This window comes from Conger conger, chromosome 5, assembly GCF_963514075.1.
Source record: "Conger conger chromosome 5, fConCon1.1, whole genome shotgun sequence".
NCBI lineage: Eukaryota > Metazoa > Chordata > Actinopteri > Anguilliformes > Congridae > Conger > Conger conger.
In genome coordinates, this window is record NC_083764.1 from 63,825,055 (window position 1) to 63,840,540 (window position 15,486).

The 15,486-nt window shown below is 47.3% G+C and overlaps 2 protein-coding genes across 4 annotated transcripts in view; both read right to left on the reverse strand.

The window, feature by feature from the left end:
* The window catches only part of LOC133129663 (mesoderm induction early response protein 2-like), an 18,192-nt gene extending 6,417 nt beyond the window's left edge, over positions 1–11,775 (reverse strand). Inside the window, exons 1-7 of one of the 3 annotated variants that reach the window (XM_061243900.1) lie at positions 11,676–11,775; positions 8,189–8,334; positions 6,344–6,469; positions 4,905–5,025; positions 3,058–3,152; positions 2,556–2,625; positions 817–968 (exon numbers count right to left, since the gene is read on the reverse strand). In XM_061243900.1, the coding sequence (XP_061099884.1) occupies positions 817–968; positions 2,556–2,625; positions 3,058–3,152; positions 4,905–5,025; positions 6,344–6,469; positions 8,189–8,326 (702 nt within the window). In that variant the 5' untranslated portion in view covers positions 8,327–8,334; positions 11,676–11,775. Of the gene's footprint in view, positions 1–816; positions 969–2,555; positions 2,626–3,057; positions 3,153–4,904; positions 5,026–6,343; positions 6,470–6,745; positions 6,919–8,188; positions 8,335–11,365; positions 11,504–11,675 lie in introns of those variants that run through there. The other 2 variants (XM_061243899.1, XM_061243901.1) reach the window with 2 other exon arrangements.
* A 1,880-nt stretch (positions 11,776–13,655) lies between these two features.
* spmap2 (sperm microtubule associated protein 2) overlaps positions 13,656–15,486 on the reverse strand; it is a 6,859-nt gene continuing 5,028 nt past the window's right edge. Inside the window, 2 exon segments of the mRNA XM_061242780.1 lie at positions 13,656–13,817; positions 13,819–13,898. Coding sequence (XP_061098764.1) covers positions 13,656–13,817; positions 13,819–13,898 — 242 coding nt within the window.

Sequence of the window (15,486 nt, forward strand, 5' to 3'; positions counted from 1 at the left end):
AAACCAGCTGGGGAGACCACGGCAGAAATTTTTTTGTGAATTTATTGCGTTCTCTAGAATCTATGGCATACAGATAATGAGTGATTGACTCTGTTCCCAGAGATCCACGCTCCTGTTGGTTTTCACTCCAACCCTAACAAAGCACACCTCATGCAACTGCTAGAGATGTTGTTGAGCTCCCAATTAGTAGAATCAGGCGTGCCAAATTTTGGATGAAATAAAAAAACTACCAGATGGTAGATCTCCAAACACAGTTAGGAACCACTGGCTTAGAACAGTGGTCTCCAACCCTGGTCCTGGAGAGCTACAGGGTCTGCTGGGTTTTGTTTGCACCTTAAAATCAGCACTGTGTTGAGACCCAGGTAACCAGGGGAGGTGAGTTACCTGTGTAATCGACTGCTCTAATTGATTCATTAAGTGCAGAGTAACAACAAAAACCAGCACACCCTGCGGCTCTCCAGGACCATGGTTTGGACTTAGAACATAATTTTTCATTGTAATCATGAAAAGCATTACATTACATTATTGGCATTTGGCAGACGCTCTTACCCAGAGTGACGTACAGTTGATTAGACTAAGCAGGAGACAATCCTCTCCTGGAGCCTTGCTCAAGGGCCCAAAGGCTGTGCGGATCTTATTGTGGCTACACCAGAGATCGAACCACCAACCTTGTGGGTCCCCTTAACCACTACGCTACAGGCTGCCCTAAAAAAGCATCACGTCTATACAGGGTACATACTTCCTGCTTTGATGATCGACTCATAATCAGCCAGCCAATCAGAAGGAGCCTGTGACGGAGTGACCCCCCCCCCTCACCTGTTCGCTGTCCCTGATAATGTCCCCTGCAGTGGGGGTCTCAGTCGCCCCCTCCTCGCCCCCCCACCCCTGAGCCCGGAGCAGGAAGTCCTCCACCGCCTCCCCCGGCAACACGCCCGGCGACCACAGCAGCTGGTCCTCGTTCTCATAGGCTGAGGGGAGAAAGGGGCGGGGCAATAATGTTATGCAGTGAGAGCTCCGTAAAGTTTGGGACAACTTTTTTTTTTTCTTGATCTGTCTCTGTACTCCACCATTTTAGATTTTTGTAATCAAACAATTCACACATTGGCTCAAGTGCAGATTCTCAGCTTCTCATTAAAGGTTCATTAAATACATTTTTTGCTTCACCGTGTGAATTGTCTCGATTACAAATCTAAAATTGCGTACACAGCCAAATCAATTAAAATATATATATATATATTTTAAAACTTGTCTTTGACCCAAACATCTGTCTATATTATTGTATAGACAGAAAGTGAAAAGTGATTCTCTGATGTAACAGCAGTGTTGTCTCAAGGCACAAATCTGGGGAAGGGTACAGAAAAATTTCTGCCGCTTTGAAGGTCCCAATGAGCACAGTGGCCTCCATCATCCATAAATGGAAGAAGTTCGGAACCACCAGGACTCTTCCTACAGCTGGCCGCCCGTCTAAACTGAGCAATCGGGGGAGAAGGGCCTTAGTCAGGGAGGTGACCAAGAACCCGATGGTCACTCTGTCAGAGCTCCAGCGTTCCTCTGTGGAGAGAGGAGAACCTTCCAGAACGACAACCATCTCTGCAGCAATCCACCAATCAGGCCTGTATGGTAGAGTGGCCAGACGGAAGCCACTCCTGGCAGCCCAAAATTCTCTGGTCTGATGAGACTGAACTCTTTGGCGTGAATGCCAGGTGTCATGTTTGAAGGAAACCAGGCACCGCTCATCACCTAGCCAATACCATCCCTACAGTGAAGCATGGTGGTGGCAGCATCATGCTGTGGGGATGTTTTTCAGCGGCAGGAACTGGGAGACTAGTCAGGATTGAGGGAAAGATGAATGCAGCAATGTACAGAGACATCCTGGATGAAAACCTGCTCCAGAGCGCTCTTGACCTCAGACTGGGGCGACGGTTCATCTTTCAGCAGGACAATGACCCTAAGCACACAGCCAAGATATTAAAGGAGTGGCTTTAGGACAACTCTGTGAATGTCCTTGAGTGGCCCAGCCAGAGCCCAGACTTGAATCCGATGGAACGTCTCTGGAGAGATCTGAAAATGGCTGTGCACCGACGCTCCCCATCCAACCTGATGGAGCTTGAGAGATGCTGCAAAGAGGAATGGGCGAAACTGCCCAAAGATAGGTGTGCCAAGCTTGTTGCATCATATTCAAAAAGACTTGAGGCTGTAATTGCTGCCAAAGGTGCATCAACAAAGTATTGAGCAAAGGCTGTGAATACTTATGTACATGTGATTTCTTGGTTTTTTATTTTTAATAAATTTGCAAAAAAAATTTAAAAACTTCTTTCATGTTGTCATTATGAGGTGTTGTGTGTAGAATTATTAGGAAAAAAATGAATTTACTCCATTTTGGAATAAGGCTGTAACATAACAAAATGTGGGAAAAGTGAAGCGCTGTGAATACTTTCCGGATGCACTGTACATATACATAAAGCATGAAGATGAGAGAAACAGACAGGAGGAGAGGAGGGAGGAGAGAGGGAGGAGAGGAGGGAGGGCACTGCAGAGGAAGAGGAGGAGCTCACCTCTGTCCTGGCAGGACGAAGGGCTCAGGGGTGGGATAGCAGCCTGGTACTGAGGACCCACCATGATGTCCTGGAACAGGAATACACACACACACACACACACACACAAACTCTGATTACTGAGAAACACACACACTCACATCAAACACTCATTACTCAGAAACATACACACACCCATTACTGAGAAATACACACACAAATAAACACACACACACACACACACTCACATCAAGCACTCATTACTGACAAATAAACACACTCAGTTACTGAGAAATAAACACACTTCCACAAACTCGATTTGTGGGAAACACACAATAACTAAGAAACACACACATAAATATACACACCACACCCTCTCAGTCACTGAGAAACACACACACACACACACACACACACAGCCTCTTTGCTTGCACCACAGTTACCGAACATTCTGGATTCCGTGCTTGCAGGAGAGCAGCCTGCCGGGCGCTGACCCTCTGAACTCTGACCTTTGACCCCTCACCTTGCGGCCTTCGCTGGACGGCGCGGAGCTCCCCTCCGAGTCTTCGTCTGCAGAGCTGCTGGAGATGTCCCTGCCCTCGCCCACCTGCACGTGTGCTGTAAAACACCACCGCGGGGTCAGGGGTCACCTGGGAGGGGTCAGGGGTCACCTGGGACTCACCACCGGGAGGGGTCAGGGGTCACCTGGGACTCACCACCGTGTGGGGTCAGGGGTCTGTTACGTCATTTTCTTCACAAGGACAGTCTGCTGAGTTCAGCCGTCACCAGAACTAACTCATACACAGTGCTATGTTATAATGACAACGTGTTTTTTACTGAAAGTGTTCCAATCTTGGCCAAGTCTTTCTTGGCAAAGAGATTTTTTATCTGAAGAAAGGATGAATAAAATAAATAACTCATCAAACTGTACTTGAAAGTCAAAGTTAAAAGCCAATTTTGATTGAATCCCAGCCCGTACTTGGACTGCCAGTACCCAGAACCAAAGTAGGAAACACAAAACGCCACCAGAATTCACTAGAAGGACCTGCCATGTCAAATGGGTTTCTGGGTAGAGCCAGAGACCTTCCATATCTACCTTCCATGGTCCAGATTAGGACCTCAAACCGGTTAAAAAGCATGTTTTCTTGGAATGTCAAAAAAAAAAAAAAGTTCATACAAACTCAGCGTTCTAGAACGCCACTGCTTTCAGTTACCAGTAGTGATTGTGACATCAGCGTCAGAATGTTCATTTTTGACCTCACACCGTAAAAAAAAAAAAAAAAGGGGTTTAAACAAACACTGTTCTGATGCAGCAGTTCTTGGTTTTTTTCTCCCCTGAGACATTTTCCTGTGTCAAGGGCGGCGTGCGGCTCCTCGGCCCTTATCCACACAGAATCTTAAAGAGCGAGAAACAGAAACGTCCGCAGCGAACCCGTCCGCTGTCACCAAGCCCGACGGCAGAGGAGACCGAAGCCGACACATTCACCTCCACGGGCGTCTCATCTCACGCTCACGGCTCCTCTTCCTTCCCCTCGCTCCAGGAACCGCTCCAATGCGGCACGGCGAGATTGGCAGGAGAACACACGAAAAAAAAAAAAAGGCACAAAAATTTTTAGTGGCCGAGCACGGGATCCACATCTCTCGCGGTCCCGTTTGCCTCACGATGCGCTTTTCACATCGAGACTTACATCCGCCGATATTTAAGAGTCTTCCACACTGTCGCCGGAATCCTCTGCATTAGCCCTTCCTGGCGTGAGGTCACAAATATCTCATCAGAATGTTCTCAGCTCAGCATTCTAATGCTGATGTGGCAATCACTGCTGGTGACTGAGAGCAATGGGGTTCTGGAACACTGACACACCGCAATTGATATTTATCTAGATTTGTTTTTTGTTTTTTTTATTGTTAAAAGAGCCATTGACACACAGTAGCAGCGTGGGAAAAAGAACGAGATTAGGAGCTGCAGAATCCTGAAGAATCCTTCTTCCGGATGAGACGTAAAACCAAACCTCCTGACTCAATGCGGTCATTAAAGATCCCATGACACCCATTGCAAAGAGTAGGGGGTTCCCAGGTGTCCTGGCTAAATTTCCAATTTGGCTCTTTCAACCTGCCACCTAATCATCATCTAGTTTAATTGCCAAAAGAAAGCATTCTCTCTCTCTCCGCCTCAGCTGATGTGTGTGGTGGGCGCAAAATGGCTGCCGCTGCATCACCGTAGCTTTGAGAAAGGTGCAACATAAAAGCAACAATCCATCTGCAACAGACAAAATATTTACAGAGGCCTTTACGCGGGCCTTCCTTCAGACAGGAAGTGATGTCATAGGAAGAGGCCACAGTGCAAAGGTCGGGAGGTCGGGCGCGTCAAACCTCGGAGGTGCAGGCGGAAGAGGTCGGAGGCGTGGGAGGTCACGGAGGGCGTGAGGTCATCGGGCGGGGACGGCGTCTCCTCGTCCTCCTCGCCGGAGAGCAGGTCCTTCGCAATTTGGTCCTGCGAACCCACCAATCAGATCGCTGAATATACTCAGCCCGCCACGGCACACGATTGGGCAGTCCAGGACTACATTAACCGCCATTTCACCATGGACTTCAACTCCCATGACTCCCTCCCACCCCCCCGCCAAAAACTATGCACCGCCCACTGCTTTGGCCCAGGAGAGAAGATTACAGATATTTAACGCAATTCATTAATATCTTTATTTTAAAGATATGAACCACATGTGAAGATATACAAGCACCCAACACTCCCCATATGGTCAGTGAAATTTTCATAAATCTCACAGAGGATCAGAGGTGGAAGGGCCAGGGGTCAGAAAGTAAAAGGCCTGTCGTGTGCTGCTTCCACCCCTGAACTCAGCCAGCTGCTTTCACTAAGTTCCACCTCCTGGCTGTACAATTGGGCTCATTAGCAACTCCAGGTGGTTGGAACAAAATACTGGGGAAGACCTTTACTTCCTGAACCTGCAGAAATGTCGGTGACGGCACAGCCCTACAGCGGTGATGCACACAGGTGGGTTTACCACGCCCTGGTACAGGTGAGTTTACCACGCCCTGGTACAGGTGGGTTTACCACACCCTGGTACAGGTGAGTTTACCACGCCCTGGTACAGGTGAGTTTACCACGCCCTGGTACAGGTGGGTTTACCACGCCCTGGTACAGGTGGGTTTACCACACCCTGGTACAGGTGGGTTTACCACGCCCTGGTACAGGTGGGTTTGTGAGGCACTGGTACAGGTGAGTTTACCACGCCCTGGTACAGGTGGGTTTACCACGCCCTGGTACAGGTGAGTTTTCCACGCCCTGGTACAGGTGAGTTTACCACGCCCTGGTACAGGTGAGTTTACCACGCCCTGGTACAGGTGGGTTTGTGAGGCACTGGTACAGGTGAGTTTACCACGCCCTGGTACAGGTGAGTTTACCACGCCCTGGTACAGGTGAGTTTACCACGCCCTGGTACAGGTGGGTTTACCACGCCCTGGTACAGGTGGGTTTGTGAGGCACTGGTACAGGTGAGTTTAACACGCACTGGTACAGGTGAGTTTACCACGCCCTGGTACAGGTGAGTTTACCACGCACTGGTACAGGTGAGTTTACCACGCACTGGTACAGGTGAGTTTACCACGCCCTGGTACAGGTGGGTTTGTGAGGCACTGGTACAGGTGAGTTTACCACGCACTGGTACAGGTGAGTTTACCACGCACTGGTACAGGTGAGTTTACCACGCACTGGTACAGGTGAGTTTACCACGCACTGGTACAGGTGAGTTTACCACGCACTGGTACAGGTGAGTTTACCACACAGGCCTCACCTTGTCCAGCGTCATGTCGGGCAGGTGTGCTGGAAGATCGGTGGGCTCGCTGCCATCCCCCGAAATTCGGTCCGACACCTCATACCCGTACAGCGCCAGGAGCTCCTCCAGAGGCATCTCATCCGTCTGCGCGTATGTATGGGGATCCAATGAGTATACACTCTCTAACCTGACCAGACACATTTACCTCATATTCCTTTAGTTGACTACACTTCTTCAACTGAGCATTCTAACGCTGATGTAACAATCAGTGCTGGTGTTGTAGAACACCGACTTGGAATTTTGGAAAATAAATAAAACATTCCAAAGAATTCTACTCCTCAAAGGGTTGAATATGGTAAATGCATCTGTCCACAGATATACAAACATGCAATTGAAAAATGACAAATTAATGCAGCATACCAATCTTTGCTCTCTCCTGCCTCTCATCACCCTGAGGGGCGGTTTGAGTTTGTGTCCTGAGCAGGGGAAAGGTGCTTTCTCAACCAATGGGATGACGTGGAGCAGGGGTGTCAAATTCAAGTTCTAGAGAGCTGAATTTTGTCACTTCTTTTCAATCAGCAGCCAGTTTGAGCCTTGGAAACAAGGTGTGCAGAATCCTTAGCCAATCGGTGACTTAGATTAGCCACTTAAGTGTAGGGCCGGAGTCTGACCCATCATACACAGTGTTTTTACAAGGGCAGACCTTTGAAGTGCATTACTTAAGAGTTCAAAATAAGTTACTGATTACACACTGGCAGGCCGTGGGACCCTATAGCACAAGGGTGTCCAACCCTGGCCCTGGGGAGCCACTGGGTGTGCTGGTTTTTATTTTCACTTCAAATACAACAACCACTTAGGCGGCTCGTACGCTTGATTTCAGCCTGTGTGTGTGTGTGTATGTGTGTGTATATGTGTGTGTGTATGTGTGCGTGTGTGTGTGTGTATGTGTGTGGGTATGTGTGTGGGTATGTGTGTGTGTGTATGTGTATGTGTGTGTGTGTGAGTGTGAGTGTGTGTGTGTGTGTGTGTGTGTATTTGTGTGTATGTGTGTGTGAGTGAGTGTGTATGTGTATGTGTGGGTGTATGTGTGTGTGTGTATGTATGTGTGCATGTGTGTGTCTGTGTGTGTGTGATTGTGTGTGTGTGTGTATTTGTCTGTGTGTGTGTGTGTGTGTCTGTGTGTGTGTGAGTGTGTGTGTGTGTGTGTGTATTTGTGTGTATGTGTGTGTGAGTGAGTGTGTGTGTGTATGTGTGGGTGTATGTGTGTGTGTGTATGTATGTGTGCATGTGTGTGTGTCTGTGTGTGTGTGCGTGTGTGTGTGTGTGTGTGTATTTGTCTGTGTGTGTGTGTGTGTGTCTGTGTGTGTGTGAGTGTGTGTGTGTGTGTGTGTTTGTGTCTGTGTGTGTGTGAGTGTGTGTGTGTGTGTCTGTGTGTGTGTGTGTGTGTGAGTGTGTGTGTGTGTGTGTGTGTCTGTGTGTGTGTGAGTGTGTGTGTGTGTGTGTGTGTGTGTGTGTTTGTGTCTGTGTGTGTGTGAGTGTGTGTGTGTGTGTGTGTGTATGTGTGTGTGTGTGTATTTGTGTGTATGTGTGTGTGTGTGTATGTGTGTATGTGTGTGTGTGTGTATTTGTGTGTGTGTGATTGTGTGTGTGTGTATTTGTATGTGTGTGTGTGTGTGAGTGTGTGTGTGTGATTGTGTGTGTGTGTATTTGTCTGTGTGTGTGTGTGTGTGTGTCTGTGTGTGTGCATGTGTGTGTGTCTGTGTGTGTGTGATTGTGTGTGTGTGTATTTGTCTGTGTGTGTGTGTGTGTGTGTCTGTGTGTGTGTGAGTGTGTGTGTGTGTGTGTGTGTGTGTGTGTGCTTACCCGCGTGGCCGCCAGGCTTCTCTCCAGGTCCTCTAGGGTCTTGGTCCGGTGAGGAGATCCCTCGTCCTGCTGCTGCTGCAGTCCATAGCCACGGCCCAGAATCTCCGCTAGAGCAAAACTCCCTTCTCCTGAGCCCATTGGACCAGCTGGGGGGAGGGAGGGAAGATGGAGGACAGGAAAGAAAGAGATAAAGTTTTCATTTGTCATGTTGAAAAGAAAAAACCATGGGATTGTGTCAGTGCCAACTACAGCCAGCAGTGCAACAAACAATTGGCGTGTGCATTGGATCTTATGTGGGTTTTTATTTGGCAGGATAACAATGGGCTTCATGCAAGGATCACTCATACGAACAGATTTGTTCTTAAATTGCTTAAAAATCTCTTAAAACGGGTGGTTTAAGAGAACTTGCTACATTTACTAATTGTTCCTCATTTTGAATTTTTTTCTTAAGAGGGAATAACATTCAGGAGTGGTCACGACCCGTCGCGTGAACAAGAGCCTGCATAACAATGCAGCTCACCTGGCACACAGAACTCGGATCAAACGTTCAAACTAGGCATTGCAGACCGAACATGAATCAAGATTCAGAAAACGCATTCCTTATTTCTCCCCTCAAATGTTTTCAGAAATGGTAAATGGGTGGCATTTATATAGGGCCTTCATCCAACGCACTGTACAATTGATGCTTCTCATTCACCCATTCATACACACACTCACACACCGACGGCGATTGGCTGCCATGCAAGGCGCCGACCAGCTCGTCAGGAGCATAGGTTAGGTGTCTTGCTCAGGGACACTTCGACACAGCCCGGGCGGGGGACCGAACCGGCAACCCTCCGACTGCCAGACGACTGCTCTTACTGCCTGAGCCAATGAGACGACTGCTCTTACTGCCTGAGCCAATGAGATGACTGCTCTTACTGCCTGAGCCAATGAGATGACTGCTCTTACTGCCTGAGCCAATGAGACGACTGCTCTTACTGCCTGAGCCAATGAGACGACTGCTCTTACTGCCTGAGCCAATGAGACGACTGCTCTTACTGCCTGAGCCAATGAGACGACTGCTCTTACTGCCTGAGCCAATGAGACGACTGCTCTTACTGCCTGAGCCAATGAGACGACTGCTCTTACTGCCTGAGCCATGTCGCCATGTCACGGGCTGCCAATGTATTTTAGCGGATGGTTCAGAAGAAAGAAAGACAAACGTTTATCATTGTACTGTGGCTTGTCAAAAACAAGGGAACCACAGTCTACCCAATCAGGTATCAGTCATCCCTTGTTGTCTTAATCCCATTGGCCGTCGATCTGCCGGAACCCTCCTACAGTGCCGTATATACCGTATTATAAGGGACATCTTCATTTAGGACAGTTGGAGTCCGGGGCGTTTATTGAATCCGACGTGAGTGAGAGCCCTCCGTTCAAAAGAAGTTTGAGAAATTTACGATGAGAATATGAAAATGTTCGTGCATGAGGCCCAATGTCTACTCGCACAACAGTGACCCCTGCTGGATGACCGGGGAACAGCACGTGCAAAGCCTTCCTCGGATTCACGTCTGTGCGACCGTGGCGTGGAAGGAACATCGCCTGATTCAGAGTAGAGTACTGGCTTGTCTACACTCTCCCGAACCGATGAACGTTGCAGTGTGAGCGTGTTTGGAAATGACAAATTGCAGGGGGGGGAAAAAAGAAGAAGAGAAGCTCGGAGATTTGTTTCCTGAGCCACACTTTGTTGACAATATGTTGGTTCTCCTCGTCTCTTCATCCCTCGAGCACTTCTGTCCTTCTCATGAACTTCGCCCAGAGGACACTCAAGCGGGAGTTTTTTTTTTTTTAAACTTTCAGTCCCAGTGCAAAGCATATTTCAGCCATTTCAGGTCTTACTGAAAGCAGGGTTCAGAGCAATGAAAGGAGTCCACCCCACTGGCTTACGGATATGGATCTGTGAGGCGGCCTGTAGCGTAGTGGCTAACGTACATGACTGGGACCAGCAAGGACGGTCGTTCAATCCCTGGTGTAGCCACAATAAGATCCGCACAGCCGTTGGGCGCTTGAGCAAGGGCCTGAGCCCTGCATTGCTCCAGGGGAGGATTGTCTCCTGCTTCGTCTAATCAACTGTACATCGCTCTGGATAAGAGCGTCTGCCATTAATGTAATTAATGTATCATTAATGTAATGTATCTAGTAAAACCTGGAATGGCTCATACTGCTATGTACTGGGAGTGCAATTTCCACCCTGAAGATGCTGCCACTTCCTTGAGCAGAGGCTGTTCCACAGACACATACGACACAGCGCCAAGATCAATCAAAATTATTTTTATATCAAGTTTTCCGCATGGTATTCAAGTGATTTGAACAGCTGTAGCACTAAGACAAATACAAATTTGCCGTCTTAAAAAACATAGAGAGAGAGAACACAAGACTATGATATAAAATATACTTGCATATTTTTGGGGGCAAAAATGTTTGAGAATATGTACAATGCAACAACGCAAGAGTTGGGGTCAGAGAAAAGAAAAAAAGTTGGTTCAGGGCGAAATTCAATTACGACTGCCAAAACTTTATTGGTAGTCGGAAAACATAGCAAAAATATATATTGCACATATGTAATTGCCACGGATATCAGACAAGGAAAAAAAAGTTGCACAGCCGCTGACATGATTATCAACGAAGAAACACAACTTTATTGCGAAGTATTTGACATCAAAGGCAACAAGAAGAAACCGGCTAGTTTAACAGCTCGAAAAACTCGTAGTGCTTGCACTTAAACATTCCGATTAAGTATGACACCCCATGTCTATCATAAGTACTACCAAAATAATGTTTGCTTACTGCGTAAAGCAACCACGCACAACACTTTTAAAGAAGTCCATCAACTCCACAGCATTTTATCAAAAGTATTGCGCGAATAAAAAATATATAGCCGAAGAAAATTAGAAGGCACGTTGTTTATTTCTTTTAGTTGTCGCCACCTGAAAGAATAAACCAGGTTGCTTTCCAAAACGCTGGGTGCTGAACGATAAGTTATTCTTTCTCTTTCCATGTCGAAAAGGGTCCGGCGTTTCTAAAATGACACTTTGACCGGCGAGATGCTGACATTGTCTGACATCGTTAGCCGGGCGCAGACTAAAATAAGTTTACAAAACAATTCAGCCATCACGCATGCTTATCGGCCCACACCTGGGACACTATTCAGCACTGACGCAGGCATCGGTCTCCTATGCTTTCGTATGGAGCACTATCTGGCAGCCCGAGAATGGCTCGTGAAGAACGAGGAGAGGCTCGAGACTGCGAATTTATCAGAGGCAGTGCCCCCGGCTTCTGTCCCTCCGATATCACACCACGGCCGTACACGCCCTACCGGAGCCGACTGATACGATAGACAAAAATACAATCGACACCCTGTTGCGTCTCAAGTTCCCCGAAGCGAACCGCTGTTACAAAAATAATTATGTGTTTCTGTTCTTCCTCTACGCTTTCGCTTACTTACCTCCGCCATTCCGTTCCTACGCAGAGTGAGGGGAGTTGCCCGGATGTTCTAGAGGTCTAGCAGCATTTGAGTCGCCTAGTTTATTGGTGCAACGTTACAGCTAAGAGGATAATGGTTTGTGATGAATAAAGGGTACGGTATGTGTATTGTAAAACAAAAGCAAAACAAGAACTACGTCTACGTGTGTTCGCAAACGCATGGATGACAGCGTATATTTTGTCGGAGAGTAGAAGTTGCAATTCTTGTGTGAAGTATGCGTTTAAAAAAAAAACACTATACCATAATATTTTTCACTTTACATTTTTCATCTTGGTTCAAAACTGTTCAAACGGTTTCACTTATGACACCTACTTATTCGACATTTAACCGACTTTATTTAACCAGGAATACCCCACTTTTTTTTTTTACATAGGGTGCCCGACATTAAACACAAAGTTACCCAATCAAGTTAAAAACAATATACGGAGAATTCATTAATCAACGGTCATTGGAAAGCAGAGCAGATTACAAAAGCAGGGGCGTACTTCTGTATTTTTGCGTCATGAATCAAAACATCAATACTACGTCAACTTAAACAGTGTACATTACATTAATAGTTTGTGTACTGTACACCTTGAGTCACACTGAAGCCCCTTTAAATCATTACAAGGCTGTATGCCGAAATGCAAAGTTAACGGATTGGATTTGAACGAAGTTGCAACTTGTAATTCTCAAATGTCTGGCCGAAGGTCGACGACAATAGCTATATATAATTTGAAGTCACACCCAATACCCTGACAGGGCTTACAGTAATCTGTCGTGCAAAAAAACTGTAATATATCAAGTAAAACATTTCTACGGTTAAAATGATGCGAAAGAATCTCTTTGAATGGTTGAAAGTGTGTCAGATGTGTCCGTGGTGGATAATTCTAGGGAGTCTGTTTTTATATCTTCAGAGATAAAAGTAGACCTGCGAATCAAATCAAACCAATGAAATTCATCTTGCTCATTATCTCGATTTACAACAAGTAAAAAATTAAGGAGCATTTAGCCAATAGAATCCAATTTGAGGCTCATTTTGAAGATACTAACTTTTTTGTAAACAGTTTAAAGAATGTACATAGATGTTATTTCATATCTTATAACATGCACTACATAACACAGGCAACCAGATGGGCTGGAAGATTAAAGGGAGAGGAACTCAAGATGAAAGACCACAAAACTGACGTTACACCATAAAGGTGACTGAAAGGAAGTGATGTCATGGGTGTGCTGCTTCTGACCAACGGTTGAAAGTAGTTGTCTCACTCTCACACACACATACCCGCACACACATACATACATACATACATACACACACACACACACACACACACACACCCACGCACATGCCCGCACAGACACACACACCTACACACACACACACACACAAACTGATTCTATGCAAGCTTCCCATCAACCTCACAAAACCAGAAATATGACAGAAAGAGGATTGTTATGGCAGTTTTAAGAATTATCATTTTATTAACTTGGATACAGGTGGAAACATCCAGGCGTACAAGGTTATACAATGGGGGAAAAGTTTGCGCAAGTCTTAAATATCTTATAAATGCACACAATGCATTTTTTTTTTCTCAGATGTTTTAAAGCAACAGAGTAATACGTCACCCCACATGAATCAGTGAAAATACCCAAACCCAAAGAGACAACATGCCTTTACTGAACTAAAACCAAGTAGTTTACCGTAGTAAGTTACAATTTGCCGTTTCTGTTTCATTTCATTTCAACTTCTTCAATCAACCGTGAGTTAAAGCAGGCGTACGGTGTTTCTTCCCCCCACAGTGACCGGCAGTGGGCAGGGACCTGGAGCTGAATCCTGGGCGTTTGTGGAGGAGGTTAGTGATGCGCCCCCCCCTCTCTGGCCAGGGTCCCCCCCATGCCGCCCCCCCTCCCTGACCAGGGTCCCCCATGCCCCCCCCCCCCCCCCCCCCCCCGGCAGCCCTACTTCTGCCGGCACTTCCGCGGCAGGGGCACGCTGAGCTGCAGGACGCGGGGCGAGGCGCTGGCCCGGCTGGCCGCCAGGCTGACGGTGTAGGGGTCGTAGCCCTGGTCCAGGGCCCGGTGCTGTTTGGGCCGGGCCAGCTGCCTCACCCGCTCGCTGGCCACCGCCCCCCCGCGCCGGGACCGGCACCGGCCACGACACCCGCCGGCCCAACTGGTACTGAGGGTGAGTCTGCTTCGCCACTGCAGGGAGAGAGAGAGAGAGAGAGAGGGAGGGAGAGAGGGAGGGAGGGAGAGAGAGAGGGATGGAGAGAGGGGGAGAGAGAGGGGAGAGGCAGAGAGAGGAGGAGAAGGCAGAGAGAGGGAGAGAGGGAGGGAGAGAGGGGGAGAGAGAGGGGGGAGAGAGAGGGGAGAGGCAGAGAGAGGGAGGAGAGGGAGGGAGGGAGAGGGAGAGAGAGAGGGGAGGGGGAGGGAGAGAGAGGGGGGAAGAGAGAGAGAAGGAGGGAGGGGAGGAGAGGGAGGGAAAGAGAGGGGAGAGAGAGAGGGAGGAGAGGGAGGGAGAGAAAAAGAGAGAGAGGGAGAGAGAGATGCAAGGCACCAACCAGCTCGTCAGGAGCATTTTAGGGCTTGCTCAGGGACACTTCGACACACCCAGGGCGGGAATCGACTGAGCCAATGTTGCCCCTGATATATACAGTCCCCACCAAAAGTATTTGAACAGAAAGGCCAATTCCTTTGTTTTTGCAATACACTGAATACATTTGAGGTTGAGATAAAAAGATGAACACGAGACAAGAGTTCAGAATTTCAGCTTTTATTTCCTGGTCTCTACACCTCGATGTGTTAAACGACTTGAAACACAGCACCTTAGGTGAGCAAAAGTATTGGAACAGAAAGTATTTCAGTAAATGAAATTAAATAACATTTAATATTTGGTAGCACAACCCTCGCTTGTAAAACTGCATCAAGCCTGCGACCCATTGACATCACCAAACTGTTGCATTCCTCTTTGGTGATGCTTCTCCAGGCCTTTACTGCAGCCTCTCTCAGTTCCTGTTTGTTTTGGGGGTTTTTTCCCTTCAATCTCCTCTTCAGGAGGTGAAATGCATGCTCAATTGGGTTGATCAATTGGGGTGATTGACTTGGCCAGTCTAAAACCTCGCACTTTTTCTCCCTAACGAAGTCCTTTGTTGTGTTGGCAGTGTGTTTTGGCTCATTGTCTTGCTGCATGATGAAGTTCCTCCCATTTAGTTTGGACGCATTTTGGCAGACGGAATGTTTTTGCTGCTCCCATCATGAGTTACATCATCAATAAAGATTAGTGATTCCGACGGAATTTTGGAAAATAAATAAAACATTCAAAGAATTCTACTCCTCAAAGGGTTGAATATGGCAAATGCATCTGTCCACAGATATGCATACATGCAATTAAAAATGACAAATTAATGCAGCATACCAATCTTTGCTCTCTCCTGCCTCTCATCACCCTGAGGGGCAGTTTGAGTTTGTGTCCTGAGCAGGGGAAAGGTGCTTTCTCAACCAATGGGATGACGTGGAGCAGGGGTGTCAAATTCAAGTTATGATGCGTTGTGTGACATGTGTTTAAATGAAATTAAATAACACTTAATATTTGGTAGCACGTCCCTCGGTTGCAATAACTGCATCAAGCCTGCGACCCATTGACATCACCAAACTGGTGATGCTTTTCCAGGCCTTTACTGCAGCCTCTCTCAGTTCCTGTTTGTTTTGGGGGTTTTTTCCCTTCAATCTCCTCTTCAGGAGGTGGAATGCATGCTCAATTGGGTTGTTCAATTGGGGTGATTGACTTGGC